General features: G+C 38.7%; 1 protein-coding gene across 1 annotated transcript in view; it reads right to left on the reverse strand.

Moving 5' to 3' along the window:
• Positions 1–542: 542 nt before the first annotated feature.
• The window catches only part of B3GLCT (beta 3-glucosyltransferase), an 89,393-nt gene continuing 64,809 nt past the window's right edge, over positions 543–25,126 (reverse strand). Inside the window, exons 11-15 of the mRNA XM_054577089.1 lie at positions 22,724–22,837; positions 20,304–20,403; positions 16,644–16,763; positions 10,052–10,196; positions 543–1,549 (exon numbers count right to left, since the gene is read on the reverse strand). Coding sequence (XP_054433064.1) covers positions 1,382–1,549; positions 10,052–10,196; positions 16,644–16,763; positions 20,304–20,403; positions 22,724–22,837 — 647 coding nt within the window. The 3' untranslated portion in view covers positions 543–1,381. The remainder of the gene's footprint in view (positions 1,550–10,051; positions 10,197–16,643; positions 16,764–20,303; positions 20,404–22,723; positions 22,838–25,126) is intronic.

The following is a 25,126-nucleotide window of genomic DNA, read 5'->3' on the forward strand; positions in this document are numbered from 1 at the left end:
GTATCAGCCTGCAAACCAAAGGGTCACTGGTTCAATTCCCAGTCAGAGCACATGCCTGGGTTGCAGGCCAGGTCCCCAGTAGGGGGCATGTGAGAGGCAATCACACTTTCATGTTTCTCTCTCTCTCTCTTTCTCCTTCCCTACCTCTCTCTCTGAAAATAAATAAATAAAATTTCGAAAAATAAAAAAAAAAGAATCCAGGAAAATTGCCAAATCATGCTGCTGTCCATCCAATAGACCCTATTAGAAGGGGGCTCCAAGCCGTGACCCATGGGCCACATGCGGCCCAGGATGGCTATGAATGCGACCCAACACAAAATTGTAAATTAAAACCTTTTTTTTGTTCATCTGTTTTCATTAGTGTTTGTGTATTTAATATGTGACCCAAGAAAACTCTTCTTCTAGTGTGGCCCAGAGATGCCAAACAGCTGGACACCCCTGCTAGGGTTTCATGGTACCCTAGTAGGGGAACCTGTTCTGTAGTCAAGAGAGGGTCATTAAATAACATTCAAAGAAAAATAAGAGCAAAATATCAGGTACAAATTAATTTAATTCAATTCCTGAGACTTACATAGAGCTCAATGACTTGAATAAAACATGATAACTTTGCTTTTAAATACTGAGTACACAGTTTTCTGGCAGAATCCAGCACACTTTCCTGTTACGATGAGGTAAAAAAAGAAGGGCTTCAGGGAGAAAACAGAACACAGAAGAATCACCAATGATGTGAAAAGCTCCCACAGAAGACTTCTCTTTTTATGAGCCACAAACACAAAAAGAGATAAAACATAACAATCCCCATACAGGGGATTTCATAGCTAGACTCTTAGGATGTTTTATGAATCATCCCTAGTATGGCATTATTCCTACCAGGTGACCATAAAATAATTTTCATCATCAACTATACAGTTAAAAAGTTCACACCACTGTAATATCCATGTCAATGACATTCCTTGTGTCTCCCTCTCCCTTTCTCTCTCTGTATATACATAGAATGATAATCACGTCTCTGGTCTCACACCCAACTGAAACCTTCATTATAATGAAGAGAAGGAACAGCAAGAAGACTTCTGGTGCCTTTTATTTCTCTGTGACAGGAATAAAGCTTCTGTGTCACAGCTTGAAAAACACACAGGAATTGTTGTGTGGCATAATAATGCAGAATACAAAAGTATTTTTCCCAGAAAAAAAAAAAATCTGTTTCCCCTGTTTCCCCTTTCCTTCCCCCTCAAAAAATACCATATACAGGATTTTCACCAAAAGTCAGGAAGCTTCCAAAGCTACATTGCACATGCAAGTAGCATCATTACAACACACAGGACCAAGGCCATGGTCTTGCCTTCTGTTTCCTGCCCAAACCATGCCCCCAGGTCCCCAGGCTTTATAACTCCTCTTTCAAGCCTTTTTGTGTCTCTTGCCAGGATTTGTCTTCCTCACTGGGTGCCAACCATGTGACATAAACCTTCACTGGGTCGATATTCCAGTGTTTGTGGAAGGATATGGGAACCTGATGAGAAAGGTAGTCCTCAGGATAATCCACAGGCCGGGCCTGCAGGAAGGAAAGAGAATTATGCTTGCTCATTCATTCGGAACAATTTTGCCCCAGAATACCGTGTGAATGTATGAAACGATTGTCCCTTTGATATTTGTTATTGGTTATTGGAATCTCAAGCAAGGAAAATCTGTTGCATTAAAACAAAACCCCACCTGCCACTGTAGGCTTTTAGCCTTTGCCTCTCCAGTTACTTTAATATCCCAAATGCATCACTTTTTGATTCTATGTTCCACATAGATTCCTCAACCACAGGTGATAAGTATAGACGGCTTTCTGAGGTAAATCATTTCAGTTACTATTATGACTTCTGCAAAAAGGCAAAAAAGTTATTTCTATTTCCAAGGTCTGTCTAAAGGAACTCTAGCCACACCAGGCTGTGTGGGATGGGCAGGGCATTCTCAGGCTTCCTCTGCCTGTATCATCAGGAATGCGTGCATCTTTCAGAGGCGTAAATGTGGGGCTAAGTGACTCATTCTCCTCCTACCAGAATATCTCTTCCAGCTCCAGAAGTGTGAACAGACATTTTATGTAACCCAAAATGGTTTACAAGAGCTTATTGTAAGAAGTTCTTACATTATCATTTCAAAATTCTCTAAACTTAAGTAATGAAATTTAAGCAGAATCAGATATAGCCTAGATCAACAAGACTGAATAAGCAGCCTACAGGGTTTGAAAGGAAACTGACATGAGATCCTATTTTGTTTGCTCTAAACAAAGCATCCACCTTCTCCCAAGGCCCATCTTACTTATAAATTTATACAGCCTATCTCTGTTACATAGTAACTCATGGGTTATCAATACTAAGAGTGTTGACTTTAGTCAAACTAGAAATGATATATTTTAAGGACAAGTCTTCTCTAGGCTAATATTTTATTACATCCTGCTTAAATTTTTTATGAGTATTTAAACTCTTGTGAAGAGTTCACAGAATACCTTCATTAAAATTTTATTTCATCTATTCCTTGAAACAACCTTGCAAGGTGATCAGATTATCGTGACTCATCCCTAATTAATAGATGAAACCAGAGCTCACAGAAGTTGTGACTTCCCTGGGGTGTCATGACCAGCAAATGTTGGCATGGGGGTGAAGGCTGGTGCCATTTGCTAGTCCAGTGTCCTAGCAGGACACCTGAGCTGGTCCTCAGCACATAGGCCTCGCGTACCCCGTGTACTCTGGTTGCTGGCCTCCCAGGGAGGCAGTGTGCAGTGGCGGCACACAGCCTGCTCCGATGAGTGTTCCAAGAGTAACAGCTGTGAGGAAGACTCTGAAGTAATGCAAGGGGAGAACCTTCACCCTGGTACTGCCCTTTAAAAATTCTAAGCAATCATAATTCAAAGCTTTAAAAGGAAATTTACAAAGAAGACAGTGAGACAGAGAACAAAAATATAGTGGAGTAAAGTCTAATTGAGTTGGGGACTTTTTGATTATCAGCTAAAGGAGCTTATATACTATGTGATATTTATTAGTAATGCCTCTGAGAGTTTGCTGGTGTGGAAGAAACCTGAGGAGATCATACTCCCAATTCTGTTCTCAGATAAACCCACAATGGCCCCAAAGAAAGAAAGAGAGTGGAAACAAATCACTGCTTGTTTTTCACATTTAAAAATGAAAGGTTGGCCCTGACTGGTATGGCTCAGTTGGTTGCGCATCATCCCACAAAGCAAAAGTCTGCTGGTTCAATCCCTGGTCAGGGCACATGACTGGGTTGCGGGTTCAGTCCCCAGATGGGTATGTATGAGAAGCAACTGACTGATGGTTTTCTCCCTCTCTTTCCCCCTCCTTTCCCCTCTCTCTAAAAATAAATAAATAAATAAATTTTTTTTAAAATATTGAAGTTGAAGATACAAACATGTCTAACAGGAAGGAAATAAATCCATAACATCTTTCCATTTATTTATGTATTTATTGCAAAATGAAAAAGCTCACAGCTGTTTTATTTCTCCAAGTTAATAAAAGGAAATATAATTTTATTGATCCACAAACACCTAAAATCTGAAGCCACCCCACTCTCTTTCCCTCTGTCGATGTGGATTCCAGAAGTGATAGCTGCATCTCAGGAGCCATGTATGCAAGGGAAGAGCTGGCCTAGCAAGCATTAGAAGGTACTAATTATGTCTGATAAGTGAGGCCACAGAAAAGAATAAGACAAAACTAGAAAAGTGAACTGCATCCAAAGAGGCATGTTTAACATTGGGAAGTCTATACAGCCTCTAATAATCACATCTCTGTGCTCAAAACGCCTAAAGGAAATGCCAAACAGGCAGGGTCATGCATAGGAAGACCCTAGGAACAGATGTGTAAGAAAAGAGAGACATGGCTCAAACTACATGAGGACATAAATTGGACAAAATTAAAACCTTTTTATTTGTAAAGATTAGGGCACACTGAACTGTATACAACAAATGGAAATTAAAACTGTATTTCTTTAGACATACATACATTTTACAGCTGTACTGAGGTATGATTTATATACCCACAATTCACACAGTTTGAAAATTTCTGGTAAATATCCAGTTAGGCAACCACAAATCCAGTTCTAGAATGCTCTAATTTTCTGGCAGGCATTTGCAGTCAATCCACACCACCAGTGGCAAACCCAGGAAACTTCTGATTTGCCTTTTCTCTACAGTGTTGCCTTTTCTAAAACTTTCTTATTAGTGGAATCATATAGTATGAATACTTTGTGTCTGTCTTCCTTCGCTTAGTATAGCTGTATATGTCAGTGGTTCAGTCCTCTAAACTGCTAAGCAATATTGTATTGTATGGAAATACCACACAAACAACACACATTTCTGATCACACAGCTCTCACAGGTCAGGAATCTGGGCACAACTTAGCTGGGAGCTCCACTTCACAGTCTCACAGAGATGCCAGCTAAGCTCTGTGGGCTCACCTGAGGGTCAACTGAGAAAATAGCCCCTTCCAGGCTCACTTGGTAGTCATGGCTGTATTCAGTTCCTTGTGGACTAGTGGACTGAGGTGGGCTTTACCGCTTTGCCCCCAGGCAGCTTGTTTCACCAAACCTTGCAAGCCCAGAAGGCCATAGGGAAAGTCTGCAAGGAAAATGGAAGTCACAACCCTTTGTAACCTAACTACAGAAGAGATGTCCCATCACCTTCATCATACTCTACTGACCCACACTAAAGAGGAGGGGACTATACAAGGGCATGAACACCAGCAGGAGAGGACCATTGAGAGCCATATCATAAACTGCTCTCCCTATGTATGTTTAACTTTTAAGGAACTGCCAGAATGCCTCCGAAGTGACTGTCTTCTATACTCCCATAGCAATAGATGAGAGATGTAGTTTTCCACATCCTTGTCAACTCTTTGTACAATCTATCTTTCTGCTTAGCCATTCTAGTAGACGCATGGTAGTGCCTCATATGGACTTTTGTCTGAACTTCCCTAAAGACTGATAATGTTGAGCATCTTTTCATGTGCTTGTTTGCCATTCATATATCTTCTTTAGTGAACTGTCTATTCAAATCTTTTGCCCATTTTAAACTGCACAGTTTGTTTTCTTATTGGGCTGTGAAAGATTGTTACATATTCCAGACATGGGTCCTTTATCGGATGTATGACTTACAAGTATTACTTCCAGTCTATGCCTTGAATTTTTTCTTATTTTCTTAATATCTTTTGAAGATCAAAGTTTTTAATATTTTTATGAAGTTCAATCTGTGATTTTTTTTCTTGTTATGGATAGTGCTTTTGATGCTATAAGACATTTTCACCTAAACAAAAGTCTCAAAGAATTATCCCTATGTTTTCTCCCAGAAGTATATAGCTTTAGTGTTAATATTTTGTACTATGATCGATTCTGAGTTCATTTTTGTGTATGGTTGTGAGGTAAGGTTCTATGTGGATATACCTAATTGTCTGGCACCATTTGTTCTATTCCTCACTGGTTGCCTTGGCCTGTTTACCATAATTGGGAGGGTTTATTTCTAGAATCTCTATCCTGTTCCATTGTTTACCCTTTTACTAATTTCATATTGTCTTGAATATTGTATCATTATAGTAAGTTTTGAAAACCTGTAAGTATAAATCCTCCCATTTGGATATCCTTTTGAAAAACTGCTTTGTATTTCCATATACATTATAGAATCAGATTGCCAATTTTTATAAAGAAGACTGCTATAATTTTGATATGGATTGTACTGAATCTTTAGATCAATTTGGGGAGTGTGAGGAAAGAAAATTTCCCTGAATTTCTGTTTTTGTGTAAAAAAAAAAAAAAAAAGGCTTAGCCCACTAGTCAAATACATCTCATATCTCATGAGAATAAGATTCATAGTTATTTGTCTAGTTAATTGCTCTGACCCAAAATGACAAGTAAAACTTGCCTTATCTCTTGGAGAAGGCCAATCGTTACACCCCTGAGCTAGTCCCTAGGTGCCAGGAAGACCTGAACACTATCACACTAGGGATACATTTACATTTCAAGGAGAAATGAGGTCCCTAAAGAGAGTTTATTTGCATCCCAAAGGGCTGGAGTAAGGACAGGAAAGGGACAGCAGCCTCCTTCACTTTTATATGCAGAGAAAATAATTTTCCTTGTCCTTTGCCTTTGGGTATCTGGCTACTTGTACAGGACAACTGATGTGGCTCTCATCATATTGCCCTAGAGGAAAAAACCAGGTCAAAAAGGCAGGGGAGGCGAGGGGTCAAGATGTGCTTATTATTTAATGTGAGGAATTTAATTTAAAAATCTGTCTCTATCTAGAACATTTCATATGGACATTTAGAATATAATAAAGTCAATTTAAAATAAATTAATTGATAATTAATTTAAAATGAATTTAAAGAATCAACAGTGAAAATTTCCATCATAGCATATTGAGTCTTTCAATCCATAAATATGTTTATACATACACATTTTTTCTTCTCATACATACATACAAACAAATGTACATTCTTTTATTTTCCCTCATATTAATCCTTTCCAGTATACAACATTCCTTTTGATATATTCCAGTTACCGTGTGGTGTCATTTCCTTTCAGTCCAAAGGGAATGTCTACTAGCAAAGGATTCTCTCGTGTTTTGTTTATCTGGGAATATCTTTATTCTGCTTCCGTTTTGGAAGGCAAGTTCTACTGCATATAGAATTATTGGTTGAATAGTTCTTTTTTTCTGCCTTTAGGTTTTTTTATTATTTCTAATGAAAAAATCAGCCAGTAATCTTATTTTTGTTTCCCTTTTCATTAGGTTTTTTTAATGCTTTTATAATTTTCACTTCTTAATTGTCTTTCAACAGTTTTATTATAACATGTCCATGTGTGATTCTTTTTATGGTTATCCTACTTGAACTTTGTTGAGCTCCTTGGGTCTATAGATTAATGTTTTCATCACATTTGGGGTGTTTCACTTATTTCTTTAAATAACCTTTTTTTTTTTTTTTGTCCAATTCTCTCTCCCTTCTCTTTTTAGTAGTCTAATTAAATGTATGTTGATAAACTTAATGGTTTACCCATGTTCCTGAGGAGGTTCAGTCCATTTGTCTTCAGTCTTTTTTTCCCTCTCTTTTCTATGAGTTGGATGACTTCTGTTGGTTTGCCTCAAATTCACTAATTGTTTTTTCTGCCATCTTAAATCTATTGTTAAGTCCATCTAGATAATGTCTCATTTCAGTTATTAGGTGTTATAACTATTGGATTTTCATTTGGTTCCTTATCATAGTTTCTATTTTTCTATTAAGATTTGCTATTTGTTCAGTCATGGTCTTCATATTTCTTTTAATTCTATGAACACTGTTTTCTTTAATTCTGTGCCTATAGTTTTATTAACTCCTTTGAGTCTATCAATTCCAGCATGTGGTCCCCCTCAAAGTCAGTTTCTACTGACTATCTTTTCCCATGAGTATGTCTCTTTGCTTGTCTCTCAATAATTGGTTGGAAATTGATTATTTTGATAATATATTAGAGCAACTCAAAAATCTGTTTACTTTTACTATGTTTTTGTAAATAACTTTCCTGGACTTACATTATGGAATCTGTCTTCCTTCAGGGCATGGCTGCTGGTATCTCCACCCAAGTTTAGTTCTTTCTTTTATTTTTCAGTGTGCCTTGCTAGAATTCATCCCCATGCTTGAATAGCTTGGTGGTCAACTTATGATATAGACAGAGGTTATGCTCAAACACCTCAAGCCAATAAGGCTTCTACCAATGTGTGGCCAATGTGATTCAAAGCATCAGTGGGCTTACAAATACGTTTTGGTTTTTACTTTCTGCTAAGCTCATCCGTGGTCCTATGCACATGCACACAGTTTCTGAGCAGGCCAGAGAATGGTGGAGAGCTTTCCTAGTCATACTCTTGCTCTCTTACTTCCAAGGATATTGGCTAATATACCCTTCACTATATCTGAGATGGCAACTTCAGACCAATAAAGGTGCAGGTTTTTCTTTTGTTTCCTATAAATTTTAGTTGACAATTTCAGTGTCATTTCTCATTCCTCAACTCAAGTCCACCTGTTCTGACAGTAAAGCTGGTGTTCTCTTCATCTGGGCCCATACTGGCAAAACTGGGGGGGACTTCTGGCAGAAAGGGCTCAGGAGGCCTCAGAGGCTGTTGTTCTCACCCAAAGCTGTAGCAGTTTTTCAGCAGTAAATGCTTCTCAGTGCTTTTGGTTGATTTCCACAGTCTGGAAATGGTTATTTTGACAATTTTGTGCACAGGGTTCACTGCATTACATGCTGCCATACCCATCAGTGGCATATAATTTTGGAAGAACAGAAAAGCACATGCTCTAGATACTTTGTTTTTAACAAAAGGATATACTAGGATACTTGAAACCCCCTTCTAAACCTTCTAAACCTTCCCTGATGAGAAAGAGAAGGAAAGTGGCCCAGGCTACTCAGCATGTGGGGCTGCTTCCAAAACCCACTCTATCTCTAATTCATCAGGAATCCCAGGTTGTCTCTCTTTGCCCCATACCTCTTTCTCAGTATGAACAAACAGATCTCCGTTTGGATCAGCATTCACTTCTTACAAGTGCAAAATACCTAATAACCAAATCACAGGAAACTCTCTAAAAGGGGCTAAAGAATAGAAAGGCATCACAGTACCTGTTGGAAGGATAGAGTTTAAGTAAAATTTACTGTTTTGGAAAGGTTTAAAATTTATTATGTGAACTACAAAAATCAAGAGTTTTAAAATGTAGGAAACAACAAATTTTGTAAAAAATTATCCTCAAAGAACTTTCACTTAAGGATAATTTTCCTTCTTTCTTTCCTCCTTATAATTTTATTTATTCATGTACTCTTTCCCTAAAACAGGCTGTCATAAAAATCTAAGGCATCATATTAACAATGATAAATTATTTCCCTTATACACCAACAGTTTTAATCACCCTTTCTTTTCTATGAGGGAAACATGAGGCAGAGCAAGAGAGAGAGTGAGAGAAAATCTAAGAGATCATAACACAACACATAGACCTAAAATGGGTAAGACCGCTCAAGCTTTTAAAAGACGGATAAGTACCTGACTGGTACCAGGAAGGAGTTTTCTCATACACTTATTATTATTAAAGGTCTATTTTTATCCTCCCTTGTGGTTGCAAAAATGGAGAAATGGATTCTGCCTTCTCGATAATGCAAATGCCTTCTTTCCTTTGTTCACATTATTTTCTATACAGTGCTATTTCTTTCATGCTCAATTTTCTATATTGCTATGAAAGCGTTTGCTGCTGGTTACTAAATAAAGCATAAAAATTAAATATTCAATATAAGGGAGGGCACTTAAGAAATACATGCATTTCTACATTTCAAATTTCAAAAAGCTTTGCATTTCTTGAAGAAGAGTACCAAATGGGTGTGGGCTATGCATATTTTTAGAGCCAGTATATCTGCTATTACTCTTATAATATCAGAACATCCACTGACCTGATTCTTTAAAAACTACTAAAACTAATGCAGAAGGATTCCATTCTCCAACCCCAAACTGCAGTATTGTGGACCTATTAGCACCAACCACCCTGGTAAACATCATCTTGTCTCTTCTTTTCTATGATGCCCTAGAATATATATGCTTATTGAGATTTATAAAGTTTAGCCACCCAGTTTAATAGCAACCAAAGGGGAGTGGGGACCAATAAGTAGGGGGACCAATAAATGGACAGTGAGAAAATGGAGGACAGTGTAGAATTACATACATTTAGTGGCCCACAGGACAATATTAGGACAGTCCTGCATATTTCTAGATAGCATTTAATAATTCTTAAATGCCATCAATTTTTATCTCAAAATTAAAAAAAGGACAGCTTTTTCCTGGTCCTACAGGCAAGGGTACTGGTCAAGCTCCATTTAATTTCCTAGATGTTTCTGTCTTCCATCTTCATGCTGCTCATGACACAAGAGCAACCCTCTGGACACTGTCTGTGGTGGTTCTTAACACTGTTTCCAGAAGAATGTGTGAAATGCAAGGAGGAGAATCCTTCTATGAGAAGAAATTCTCCTTTTTCACTCTGAGGTAGAAATAAAATCCATTCCTCACCTGATGGAAGAGAGGGCTGTGTGTCACAGGGACTCCCAGACCACTGAAGCACATGCCCAGGACCATGTCATCGGGAGCGTTGTTGCTGTAGCAACGACACTTACTGGTGAGAAGTCTCCTGATGGCTTCTCTGCTGAAGACCATCCTAGTGGGAAGTCAGAGCAAACAAAGGGGTTAGAGTTGCTCTTTGGAACCATGAATCTGAATAAAGAAATAGCATTCCGAGGCCAGGTTTTTGATAGAAAAGATGTTGACATCAGGAATCTTGTATATTTAATATAAATTCTGAGGAAAATGTTTTTGTGCTTTCTATAAAAGGAAAAATCACTTAAAAGATGTTTACCTATCTAATAAGTAGTTTTATTTCTTTACATATTTCTTGCTAATATTATGCCGTGTTCTTTTTCTATATGCCATTGGAGATTGGGATCATTCTTTAGTTCCAAAAAATCTCAATGAGATCAATAACAAAATCTCCCAGCACTCCCAGCAGGTAGATGACCCACAAAAACAAGGTACCTCACTCACACAGGAGAAGACAATGAGATAAAATCTAACTGAAAAGCCATGCATTATCTAAGTGACTCCAGTCTATAGAAGCTTCCATATGGTGACTTTGAGAAAGAGACTAAAGAAAAAGAAAGGGAGAAAGAGAGATTGATTTGTCTCAAACAGTGCTCTGACAGTATTTGACACGATGTATTGGGTACTTTCTAGTGGAACTCACGTCTGTTCCTGCCTTTTCAGACTCCCTCACCAGCCAGTCCTGGCTTCATTCTTACAACAAGGATACAACCCTGGGGCAGAGACAGGGCACGGTGGAAGCCACAGGCTCCAGCAGAACATTAGTGGTGACCCACAGCAGTAGCAAGGGGCCAGTCCTGGTTTGACTACATGCAGCACTATGACTCACAGCAGCAACAGCAGCCCACAAAGATGGGCTCCAGAAGATGGCACCTGCTTTGCTCCTCCAGCCTTAGGAGCAATAAGGCTTTCTATGGTTACTAACCTAGATGCAAGGCCACAGATCCCTTTCTTCCTGCGGCCTTTTTCCAGGACTTTGTACCAACTTCCTGAAATAAATTTTCCCCTTTTTAACACACAGATTGGTTCCTGGCTTTTACTCTGGTCCTAGGGTGGTAATGTATCATCTCAAATCCTGAATAACCCAAAAGCGATAGGGCTAAAGGGTGCATATGGTTTGCAACTTCATTCCCAATAAGTGACAACACTCTTGAAGGCAAAACTGTTCAAAATTTATCCATATATCCCCATGTCCAAATATAGGGCCTCACATACAATATGCACTCAATAAAAGTTTGCTGCACCAAACAAACAAGAATGAAGCTCCTTTTGCAAAGATCCTCCTGAGAGAGGAAGAGTTCTACAGATCAGTCTAGTAGGAAAGGAAAAGGGGCAAAGAGCTTGGACACAATCCCCAATGCAAAAATGTTAATTTCATGCCTGGGCTCAGTTCAGAGCAGTTTAACACAAGTGATGCAATAATGCTGAGATGCTCTCCCTGCCCTTGCAAGGGTATCAGAAGACACAGAGAAAAATGACCAGTCAGGAGAAAAAAGAAGCTATTTATTTAAGAGCATACAAGAAATGTGACTGTACAAGAAGAGCTATACAGAAAAGGGAAACTGCAGGTTTAAAACTCACCATAAACTTTCTTTTATAAAGTCTAGCGTCTACCCATGACCCTGGGCCCCACACCTGCACAACTGCATCAGACTCTACCCATCTCACTGTGGCCATGTGAGGGGATATGCATGGACTATACACAAACAGTCCCCTTAAATGTCACCTATGTGATGTCACATTGACAAAATTTTCATATGTATGCTTGTATTCCAATCAAAGCTATAATGTTGTTCACTGTCAACCCAATTTAAATAAAAATACTTTCTTTTTCCCTTTCGCCATCATCTAGTAGAATGAGAAAGAAGAGAAAGGCCTTTTATTTGGGCCAACTCTAGACAGTTAACTTTACAGGAAGACAAAATGTAAGCATGAAATATTTATCAGTATTTTTATTTGGGCCTACTCACACAGAGCAGTCCTACATTCATTATTCACATAAACTAAGTATACAAGGGCCTTTAATAACACCCGTTTGTTAGTGCGCTGATGGGTTTTTTCCCAAAGTTACCGCCAAAATGGAAAATTACCTGTTTACCATGGTATGTCTAATAACTTTTAACTATTAAAAAGATGCTGAAAGGCAATAAGACTAATACATAATATGCTAATTTTAAAAATAAGAAAAATTGAAACAGGAGGCAGAGACTTACCCCAGAGTGTACCAGCAAGTTGGGAACACACACAGGAGACAAGTGCCTCAGAAAGGTAACCCCCCCGCCCCCCACCTTGTGCTGGTCTTCCAGCCACTGCAAGGTCACGGTCATGGCCTCTCTGGGTAACACTGCCAGAGGGAGACATGACATCCTGATCACAGCTTCCTACCCAAACATGTATAAATAAGTATTTTCAAAAAAGAACAGTTACTAAACCAACTGTCCTCAAATACCCAAACTTTCAAGGGGTAAGCACAAAGTGGAAAACAGACACTGGGATTCAAATAGTGCCCAGGTCTCGTTTCCCAAACAATACAGAAAACCTGCACAAAAGTCAATGAAGTCCACCTCCCAACTTGGCTCTGGCCAGTGGGGCTTAACAGGATAGCTTAAGGCAATGTTTTCAAAAACTTACTGGACTGTAAACCACAGTGAGAAAACAAACACATTTGATATTGCAACACTTTGTGTGTGTGTACAAAATGGAAACAAAAATGTCACAAAACAATACTTGCCCTTAACTACATGTGACACACTATAATATCCCTAGTTCATTCTATTCCCTTCTATAGTTCATTATTTTAAAGTGAAAGTTAAGATCCTTGGTTTTATAAGCCATTAACTGATCCTGACCTGCTGTTTAAACAAACATGTTGATTTTTCAACTACACCATCAGAAAAGTCTAATACTAGAAAAACTATCAATATTGAGTGTGCCACTTTTATCCAAAGGTGACATGAAACGATTTCACAAAGAATGTTCCTGTGTCTTTGTTAAAGTGTTATTAACAACAGAATAGTACACTGGCCGACATTATCTATGTAAAGATCAATGCCCAGTGATCTGTGGTCTGCATTTGTGTATTCGGTTTATTCACTACATCTTGTAAAAAAAAAAAAAATTAGTCCTATGCTAGGAAGTGAGGATGTAATGAGAAGCAAGACACAGGCACTGCCTTCAAATAATTCATAATTTAGGTGGAAAATGAAAAAGTAAATAGGCAATTAAATGATAATGGTTTGCATAATATGCCATGAAATACATTAGAAAGGCATCAACCCAGATTTGAGAGGGTAGACCAGGCTGAAAGCTCCAGGAATAAATAAATGACTGTATTGAGTCCAAAAGAATGAAAAGTATTAGTCAGGTGACAGAGGTAGAAAGTTGGGCTGGCAGAACAATGCTATAGAGACCAGCAGATGCGTGTCTTAGGGTGAAAGGAGAAAGCCAGTGCCTCTGGGGAACTGAGATAAATTCCACCTGAGTTCTTTAAGCAAGAGAGCACAGGTGAATGAGGCATCTGCCAAGACCATGAGAGGCCTGGTAGACCTGATGTGGAAGGCGAGGCAATGGGAGGTTATAAAAGGATGCAGAAGACTTTCACTCCTGTGGTAATGCAAAGAAATAAAATCACATTAACCTATGGAATTTCTGAAGAGATGGATGATATGAAGTCTAGATGAACTAATTCCTAGAGAGAGGCATACTTCCAAGGTAGGGAGCAAGCTGCAGCAGCTTTCAGGGCAATGGGCCTGGGGGCTGGAAGGTGGGAGAAAAGACCCCTGGCCCAACGCAGTGGCCTTAGGAGACCAAGGAGGCTGTAGATTAGGCAAACTCAAGGTGATTAAAATGAGGACTTACATTGTTGATGTCTAAATGATTATCTCCTAGCCTCAGCAGCCCAAGGTAAAAAAGGTTTCACACTCTTGGGGAAAAAAATAAAGCAAAGGGAAGTCAATGAAGGCCTCTGTGAAGAAGAAGGTGAAGATCAGATATACTCTGAGGAAGGTCTGACTACAGTGGGCACAATGGTATGGAGAAGTAGGGAGACCAGGAGCCTGCAGCAGGAACCCACCACACAGGAGATGATGGTAACCTAGACTACAATTGTCGAGGTGCAGAAAGAGAGAAGTACTGACAGAAGAGATATTTAGGAGATAAAATCGACATGGCCTAGTGACTGAGCAGACCACGGGGGAGTGGGGAATGAAGGAGAGGAAGGAAGGAGCTGACTCACTGACTTCTGTGGCAGGACTAACATACGCTGATGGCTTCCCTGGAAGGGAAGGGCCACTGACTGAACATGAGAACTGGAGCTCAAGTCAGAAACGAGGAGGTCAGTATAGGGGGTGTTGAATTTAATGGGCCCTTGAACCATCCCAGTGGAGGTGTCCTCTGGTAAGTGGACATTTGAATCATGTCAAGAGAGAGAATCTATCTCCAGGCTGGGGGTAGAAATTGGGGTGCACTCGGCATGTAGCCATGGGCATGGGTGAGACCAGCAAGAGAGTGAGAAGAGAGACTAGAAAAGATGACTGGAAAACACAGACATTTAGGGATAGATAAAAGGAACTGGGAAGGTACAAGCACAAAGGCAGAAATAAACAATAGCAGGGTGTTCTAGAGAGTAAGAGAAGGCAGCGTTTTAAGGAGTAACAGTCAACCTCATCAAAGGCTGCTCATAGGTTAAATAAGAAAAAGAGTAGAGTGGATCCATTTGATTGGCTGCATGGATCATACTGATAAGGTAGTTTAAGTAGAAGGCCATGGACACCAGCCCCAGGCCAGATGCAGGTCAGATCAGATGGCAGTGGGACTGAGGAAGTGGGGTAGTGAGAATAGTGAATTCTTATGATGTTTCCAAGGCGAGAAGGGAGGAGGTGTGGTGGCAGGAAGAAGTTTTAAGATGGGGAAACTAGAGGTCTCAGAAAAGACAGTAGAAGATAAAAATTCAACATGTAAGAGGCTAAAGGTGCCATGTTGGTGGCTCAGCAGTTCCTGACCCAGGACAATCCAGCAACAGCTGGCGCTGTGGCTCTCATTTGCTCCACTAGTGCCCTCCTAGTACCTTGCACATACTGGCTTTCTGACTGAATGAATGACCAACTGGAGCAGCTGAAGGCAATGCAGGTGATTAAGGTGAAACCCAACTTTAGAAGGCCTCTAGTGCCAGTCTCAGAAGTCACAGCCAAATCCAATTGGCAAGGAAGACAACAAAAGAGTTTGCTTGCAGAAAGCACACAAAAAGTCACTTCTAGTTTAAAAGTGCATTAACACCTTTGTGCTACAAAATATATAAACCCATATACAAATACCAGCACCTTTCAAAAGTGGAAGGTTCTGGCTTAATGGGTACCATGCCTTGATCCTTAAATGGCTCCAACACTTCACCCAGAAAACTAAGCACATTACCACAAGGCAGCAAACAGCTTTTTTTTTTTTTTAAATGAAGAGGTCAGTATTCTTTGGCCTTACCTTTTAGTGTCTTTTCAAAGGCCTGCATGGAGCCCCATCTCCTACTGCTCATGACCTCAGGTAGATGCATCTAACTGCTGAACATAGATCCATCCTCCTGCCCAGGCTGGGTTATCACTGTGCTAGGGCCACCCCCTTGACCACACTGCATACACAACTGAACCAGCTAGACCAAGCAGGCACACCTGGTTCCTGAGACCCTGCAGTAGGAACTGTTCTCATCTTGGGGACTGCAAAGTAAAAACAAAGTCCTAGCCCTTCAGAAGTTTATAGTCCAGTGCCTAAAATGTTGCCCAGTATACGGTGGCCATTCAACAAACTTCTGTAGGATGAGTCTAAATGACTATAGTTCATAATTAAGTTAAGAGTCTTTCTGGGAGGAGGGAGGATAAATGATAATGGAAAATATACAACTAAAAATACCGTCATGAAAATACAAGAAAAGTCTTCCTAAATGCCCCAATAGCAAAGACTATAAAAATAACAGAAAAAACTAATTGCTTAATTGTTTTACCCACATAAATCAAATTAAAATCTTTCCCCATAAAAGATTTGGCAGATGCTTCATTTAAAAACATTTTATTTTAACTGTTATTTGAAACCTGTAAATCCTACACAAATATCACTTAATTGCTTGAGTCTAAATTTTACACTCTCTTTTCCCAAATGTGATTTGAAAGCACTAGATCATTTAAAAGTCTAATGATGTATTTGCTGGAAATCAAGTCTATATCCAATTTTTTTTTCATTTAAACAGGTAATCAAAACTAATTGGCTACCCAGAAGCAAGCATTACTATAGGGACATTTCTACCAAGAACCTTAACATATATTGTCTCTTCAAGGGATATATTCTTTACTGTTGTTCTTTCCATATTTAACAAGTGGAATGTTTACTTCCCTGTTATAGGAACAGCCACCATTTACAGAGCACTTACATGGATCAGTAGAAATCCCACAGCCACAGGCCCAACTCTGCATCCAGAAACGGAAGTGCGACATGCAGAGAATTTGCAGAAAGCCATGCTTCTACTTACCCTCCTCCGCCTGTGATGTAGCTGTAGCCTCCAGTGCCTAGGCCATAGCCGTAGCGCTCTCCGAGGAACACCGGTTCATCAGACTCGTAGCAGCTCAACAAATGCTGGAGCCTGGAGATGCTAGGATTCCCAAGGAAACATAAGCAATGACTATTTAATTCAGTAAATATTTTTAGGGTTCTTACATCCCACTGGTGACATTATAGAATACAATACTGAAATCCTTCAGAGATGAAATTCAAATGATTTACAGGAGAATGGAATATTTTTAAAGGAAAAAAAGAATTGATGAACACTGTATGTTACTGAAAATGGGAGAGAAATTGAGAAACATGGGCCTTCCTCCCCAGTTTTAGTGACCCCCCGGCAGCATGTGGCTGCCCAGTTTGGGTGGCAGGTTAATGAAGAAGGTGGTATAGCCAGTGCACTATACGACTCACTACCCATCCTATTCCCCAGGGAGTGTGAACTAATCGTCTCATCTCTTCATATGTACTTGGTGGTTGGTTTGTTCGTTTGTTTTAATTCTTGACAGCCAAAAGGAATTTTTGAGGAACAAATGAGATCCACATTAGAGTGGCTGGCAGGTGAGGAAGGGAAGGCAGGCGGGCAGGCTTTCCAGGAAACGCTCCAGTTATGATGCACAGTGATACTTAGGTTTCCCTGGAGTACTGCATCCTCGTCTGTGGTCTTTTTACATTTGTTCATCTCTCTGGCCCCGATACTTCTCTGTCATGTGTCAACAATGATAACTTACATAGGGCAAGAGAAGATTTAGGGCTGGTCAGAAAAATGCCTGCAACTATTGCTGCTGTAAAGATAAAAAAAAGATTTCACAGGAAAATAAAACCTAAAAGTTACTTTTTAAAGGCAACACAAAGTTAATGCTAAGAAAAGCTAGGTTTTCCCATGTGGTAAGAACTTAGACCACTGACAAATGCCTCATAAAGTCCTTCCATTGTTTCTTCTAAATTGGAGCTTTCACACCACCGAACCCTAGGTTCCCTGATGATATTAATCATGTTCCTTGAAAAAAGTTTTTCAATGGTCAGCAACTTAGTATTGCATTTTCTTAACTGGCTAAATAAATGTTAATGTTTCTCAAGCCTGTGATTCATCTCCAAGAGGTAGATATGATAGTAGGTGTTTCTCTAAATTGCTCATGATGGATTCTGTTCCCACAGGACAGAATTAACATTTAAAACACTAGAGTTCTAATGTCTCCTTTTTTTCCTTTTGTGAGGGGGAAGGTGGGATCATAAGAAAACAAAGTAGAGATGAAGAAGAGGTCATCTTTTCCTTCCACACTCACGCCGCTTACAAAAATATCCCAACTCACAGAGCTGAGGCTGACAGCGAAGAAAACAAATTAATGTATGGAAAAAATCTCTTATGAATGTGGTGCTAAAAGAGTCTATAAGTCTGTTCATAAAGTTTATATCTGTCTGAAGATCTGAAGATCAAGTCCTCTGATAATGTTGACAGTTTTGAATGGCCAAAAAATGTTATCTTTGTAAACAATCCTGTTTTTGACACACAAGTTAAACATTCTAAGCAGCTAATTTGGAATTAGTCTTGAGAAAGTCATTCAATAAATAATTCTGCAGGGGAAGGTCAGTAAGTGTGTGGGTACCTATAAAACACGTCTCAGTTATAGAGAATGAACCGTAAAGGTCCCCAAGGAAATCATAGGCTTTGCTTGGTAACAGGCCCAGTAAAACTCAAAGCTCTCTGGGGAAAATTTATGTCTCCTTCATAACTAGAGGAGAAATGAAGGTATGTCTCTTCCTCCTACGTACTATAAAACTATCACTTCAAATCCTCATCCTTCAATTTGTGAGGTTAAAATAACACATTTAGCATCTCCTCTGGGTTTGTTTTCCTAATGACATTAACCATTTCCATAGTCAAAACATCATTTGAAAGATGAAGTATCATAAACCAAGTCTGAAAACAATCACATCCTTCATACTGACTACAAACTGGACATGCGGCAAATGCTGACCAATCTCCAATTCTGTCCAACTGGACTGACCCCAAATCTTACAATTGTTCAGCTTCATGACTTCAGAAAAGTTGGAATTCATGGTGATCAAGGATATTAAAGTCTTGAAAGGAAAAGGTGACAAGGTTCAAATTCAAAGAATTTAAGACATCATCGAGCAGTTAGATATTATTCCTGGTAAATATGAAAAAAGAAAAAGAAACACTGAACAAAGATCTGGCAAAACTTTCAAGTGGACTAACTGTCCTGCAGATGACGGCATGAATGCTGCAGTTACAGGTGCAACACAAGCTGCATGAGACACTGTTGATGAGGACAGTGCGGGGGTGGCTGTGCGCGGCTGATGCTGGCAGCGTTGCTTGGGGTTTACTGGGCTTCTTGGATCTGTGGGTTTATCATTTTCATCAAATTTGGAAAATATTTCTGTAAATATTTTTCACGTGCCCCTTCTCTTCAGGGGACTCCAACTACATACATACAAGGTCACCTGGAATTGTCCCACAGCTCAGGGATGTTCTGCTTACCTGTTGAAAATTATCTTTTATCTTTGAGTTTCATTTGGATAGTTACTGTTGCTGTATCCCCAAGGTCAGAGATACTTTCTTCTGCAATATTTTCTGTTAATCCCATCCAATGGGTTTTTCACCCCAGGCAATGTAGTTTTCATCTCTAGAAGTTTGATTTCAGTCTTATGTATATCTCCCATATCTCTTTTTGAACATAAGGAATAGAGTTCTAATAACTATTTATTAAAGACAGCTTAATAACTGCTGATTCTAACACTTTATCTTTTCTGGGACAATTTCAATTAATTTAGTTTTCTCTTCCTTATGGTTGAATTTTCCTGCTGCATTTCATGCTGGAGGAAATTTGTTTGGATGACAAGCATTGTAAATCTTTTTGGGTGCTAGATATTTTGGTGTTTCTATAAATCCTCTTTAGTTTTGTTCTTGGGTATGAGCTTGTTACTTGAAAAGAATTTGGCCTTTTGAGATCTTGCTTTTAAGGTGTCATGCAAGACTGGAGCAGTGTTATTTCCCACTATCAGAGCAAGATCCTCTAAGTGCTCTACTTACTACCCTGTGAAGCTAGGGAATTCCAGACAGAGGTACATATTCTCAGCCTGTGTGAGGTCAGGCGCCACTCCTTTCAGTCATTTTGGCTGGTTCTTTCCCCAGCCTGCAGAAGTTTCCTCACATGCAATGCTGATTAACACTTCAGTGGTGCCTTCACAGACCTCCTGCGGGCTCTTTCTGTGCGGCTTTGTCCTTTCCAGTGCTCTGTCCTGCAAACTCCAGGGGCCTTGGTCGCCCAGACTCTCAGCTTCAGCTCTTCAAGGAGTTGGCCACGTTCCACCTGGGTTCCTGTCGTGGAGCAGTGACTTGGACACTTTCAAAGGGCAGCTAGCTGGGGCAGTCATAAGACTCAATTTCTTACTGGGTCTCATCTATCATTCTCCTTTGTTGCCTAATGTCCAGTGTCTTAAAAACCCCCATTTCAAGTATCTTGTCCTTTTTGGTGGTTGTTTCATTTGTGAGAGAGTAAATTCAGTCTCTGCTTTCACATCTTGGCCAGACACAGAAATCCTATCACAGTTTCTAAATATGAATATATGTAGAATACGAAGCCATCCTGGGACGAGAATGACTCCTTACCTTATTAATGTATCATCATCCACAATGACTAACCATGCTATTTTGTCATGGCTGTGATTCAAAAACCGTTCCAAAATGGCAAATGTCTTTCCACAATGACCTAGAAAAGGCAAGAGGAAAACCTACAATGTACTATTTTCTTTAAAATATATATAATTCATTTTAAAACATTATGGTTTTAGTTTTAGGGTTTTAAAAGAAAAATTTTAAATGTTGGCATGTACTTTAATAATTTGAAATTTAAGAAATCAGCCTCTTCTAATTTTCTCAGACATAGTGAACCAGGAGGAACTTTAGAAATCATGAAGTCTAAGCCATTCATTTCACACATGAGGAAATGAAGACTGAAGAGATGAGGGGATTATACAAGGTCACGTGGCTAACTTGAGGCAAAGATAGGACTTGTACCCTCACTCAAACAAACAAGAAAGTTGTAAGCCTCAAAGATATTATAATAGCCTGGCATCTGTCCTTAGATGTACTTATTCTTTTTATTTATTTATTTATTTATTTATTTATTTATTCCCCCGAATACATTTGTCTCTGCTTCCCGCCCACCACTTTCCCTTGCCCCCTCCCTCCTTCCCTCCCTCAGCTCTTCCCCTTTGGTTTTCTCCATGAGTCCTTGATATATGGTCCTTGACTTTCCCCTTCCCTTCCTTTTCCCTGCCCCCCTCCCTCCTTCCCTCTTGTCTCTGTTGGTTTCTTTTCCTTTCAGTGTTGCTGGTCTTATTTTCCTTGCATCTTTGTATTGTTGGTTAGGTTCCACTTATAGGTGAGATCATATGGTATTTGTCTTTCGCTCCCTGGCTTATTTTGCTTAGCATAATGCTCTCCAGTTCCTTGATGTACTTATTCTAAAGCAACTGTTAGTACCCCAAGTATCACAACCATAGAGAAACAGTGGTGCAAAAGCAGAATTCTATACCTTCATTCATTTTGTAAATACTTGTTGTTAGGTTTTAACATGCAGGACACTGTGGCAGGTTCTAGGCTATGCACTAAAGACACAGTCGGATTAAGACAGTCACAGGCTTTGGGGCCACCAAATAAATATCAATGCCTTATTGCAAAATGCTGGGGCCACAATAAGAATAAAATGCTTGGGAAGAGAGCCCAAGCTGATAAGTAAAAAGATGTCCCTCATTTCAACAAAGTATTCGGTGACATGATAGAGAACAAGCTAATATTAATTAATATTAAACCACTCAATTTGACCTTTATTTTTATTCTTGATCTCTTTCTATATTTTTAAACATTATGGTATGTATTTTTGAAAGGCACCTCAAATTCCTTTTAGAATAAAGTAGAATATAAATATGAATAATAATAATGTTGGGCTAAAAATGAAATAATAAATTCAATAAGGAATGCATAAATAAATAAATAATTTTAAAGTCAACCTAAATAGAAGGCTAAAAATCAAGAGTAACCTAAAAAGAAAAAAGAGAAAATTCATCTAAAATCATTTTCAAAACAGACAACGACAAACTCAGTAATACACTGAACCTTGTCAGAAGAACTGGTAAACCACAGGAGCAGCGTATCTGATTCCACAATGTACTTACCGGTCAAGGCAATTAAGATCGATAACTCTCTAGGTCTAGACAATTAACATACTACTTTAATGTTTTTATTCATAAATGTGTCTGGGAAATCAGGAAACTATAGAAAAAATGTGGCAGGAACACTGGATAAAAATTAAGATGAACAAAGACGATCTGAAGGTGAGGTAGCCAAATATCTACTTCTAATTTTTTTAAATAAAAAATGTTTTTAATTAGAAAGCCTGCCATCTGAAGAGACTCTAGTGTATTTCCAACAATTTAGTAATCAAAATATTCACAAATATGTCCATATGTATATATAGTTTATACCACATTCGACCAGTGTAGAACGTGGTTAAGTGCTACTCAGAGATACACACATGACAAGCTCAGACCATAAGCTTCCTAAGGATAGAAATTGTCAGCTTCATTCCTGCTTCCCCTGACATCTAACAATAGCTGGAATACAGCAGTTGGATAACATCCTGGCTGGTTAAAGTGTTAAAATTAAGTGAGGTGTGGCTTTGGTGGGAAGATGATAAATTCACTTTGCATACCCCACTTAGGCCACAATGAATTCTGAAGGTAAAAAATGTATTGTTAAACAATCATAATTGTCATGTGCTCAGTCATATCAGTATGGCTTACTAAAAACATATAACCTGTCTTAGTACTTAACAATGTAGTGCTTAATCTGAAAAAAAATCACCTCATATGCACAGGTAAAAATGTTGAGACAGAAGGAAGAAAAAAATTTCCATAAGGCAAAAATTACAGTATTTATAAGATAGCTCATTTTATTACTAGTTGAATTTACTATATTTGCAGAATGGACATTCTGAGTAAATGGAGTGGTAAGAATGAAGGACTCACCTCTGTCTGTATTAGGAATTCCCAGATCCACTGTAGGAATGGAACTTTCTGCATGGTCACTGTAGTATTCAATGAGACTGGCCTGACTGGCCCACGTCTGCTTCACAATGGGGACTGAAAAGATGACAGAAGCAACAATCAGTGGCAGTTATACGGAGAAGCCTGGAATCTTGAAGGGGCAGTACAATCCCCTGAAAAGAAAGAGTTAATTGTTCTTGTTCAGGGGTTCCAAGCCTTAGAGCTCACTTTTCTACCCTGAGAAATGCCAAATGCACATGAATAAAACCTGTTCCTGAGCCATTTTCAATAGACTCTGGAGCCAAACACTTTTCATTCCTGGTTATAAATACACTTGCTTCCATATAATAAATTTTCTGATTATACTGACTGTGTTTAATCAGTATATAATCAACAATCTGATTATACCATTCCATTTAAATTAATGTTAACTAATTTTTCTCTTTTCCCAATAAGGTTCATTTAAAATTCACAACTGGATTTTTAAAAAGCTTTTTAGGGACGTGGGGAATAAAATTACTTTCAAGGATTAGAATATTTGAAGTGATTTTGACTGAGATGCAATTTTTCTCTCTTACAATGTTGGGGGAGGGTATCGTTTCAGACTACACAGTCTGCACCCAACAACAATTCCAACTGGACCACTCAATTCTATAAAGAGTACAACCCTACCACTGGAAATCGCTACATGTGAATATAATGTCTGATATTATTGTTGCACTTTTGAAAAATGTGGGAGAAATAAGATCTTGAGAACCATTGCAGATTTTAAAACTCCATCATTATCAGATAAATTGTTTCAACACAATAAACATGAACAACAAAAAAAGTTCTGGTTTTCTGTATTTGAGGGTAAGATGTTAAAAAGCAGCTCTGTGTCCACACCTGACATAGAATTCTGCCTGATCACTATTTGATATTAATTCACTTGACCAACTATCTGAGTAATTATTCCCTTCTGTGATTTTTTAAGTGTGTGCATCTCTAAATTTTAAGGAAAAGAAGGGGATTCCATTGTAGTTTTAATAGAAAAGGTCACCCTATCTAGATTTTATACCTCATTAATTTAAGAATCTCAATTCTGATGAACCTAATCTTCAGGCTAATTCTTTGAGATATTATCAGACCTTTTCCTTTTTCCTAGCCCAAGTAAAAAATAAATTATATGCAATAACTGCCAATGTAATGCCAAATTTAAGTGTTTAGTTATGTAAGCCAACAAATTCAAAGTCAAACTCAGATAGCCTTTGTATATAAAATGCAAAAGTGCATCATTTTATAGTTCATTATTCACAAGCTTTAAGAAAGAAGACCTATGAATTCTTATTCTAACCCACTAAATATTTTTATACATTAAAATATAATTTTTCTGCAATCATAAAAAGGCAGACACAAAGATTTCTCCATGGCAAAACCAAGATACAGTGAATAATGATAAGGTTGCTATGGGGGAAAAAATTCCACACTGTTCTACTTCCAAGTTCCAGCACAACAAAAATCTTCATCTTGACATGGCACTGGCAGTTTGCTTTGCACATAATGACCCCCAAAAAAGGCTCTCTGCCGCTTGCAGCCTCTAAATGTCCCTGCTCTTGGGTAAAATGTCCCTTCTGCATAAGCCTGGAAAGGTCAAGAACTTTCCCCAGTCCCTAGCACTGGGTCTTGCAAGCCATGAGATTTTTGCTTCCATTTCCTTAGCCCTTAGCCATCAGTTCTTGTGGCTCTAAGAGCTTTATTAAACGGCATAGGTATTCCTTCTCAATTAGCTAACTTGAGATTAGAATAAAAAACGAATGTAAGTTAGCTATTTCCTATACCTAACTACCAGTTTTCAGTTTTCAGTGGAAACAGAAATTTCACTAAAGGTAAGAATTACTGTATGACTGGTTCCCCAACATCTTACACAGTGCCTGGGGTGTGGTAGGTGCTCAATAAATAGTTAAATGAGGACTGAATTTTGTAGGCATTCCAAGAGACCTAGGGGTATTTTTGGAACTAGTTTAAAGGAAAGTTTTATTCACAAGAGCATCTTTCATTCTTTGGCCCAGGACAGTACCACTATTACGAATTATTTTAAAAAAAGACAAATCATTTTAATATAATGAGGTGTTACGATTCTATACTACCAAAAGCATTCAACGGTTTGTATCATCCGTCACTATAACTCCTGTGGATTTGTCCTATATGGCAGGGGCAAAGACTTTCAAGCTAAGGTTAAGTTTTGTATAATAACAGGTTAGGGCTTTATTTTCAACCAAGTTTAATTCCAAATTACTTAACACTTTTAAAATATTGGGCAATTCTGTTAGCATTGTTTGAATTCTAAACTGAATTCATTCTACTATATATGAAATATTTTATACGGTATCAAGGCAGTGTATTCCT

The sequence above is a fragment of the Pteronotus mesoamericanus genome, unplaced genomic scaffold, assembly GCF_021234165.1.
Source record: "Pteronotus mesoamericanus isolate MK-2021 breed Mesoamerican mustached bat unplaced genomic scaffold, CSHL_Meso_final contig_41, whole genome shotgun sequence".
Classification (NCBI taxonomy): domain Eukaryota; kingdom Metazoa; phylum Chordata; class Mammalia; order Chiroptera; family Mormoopidae; genus Pteronotus; species Pteronotus mesoamericanus.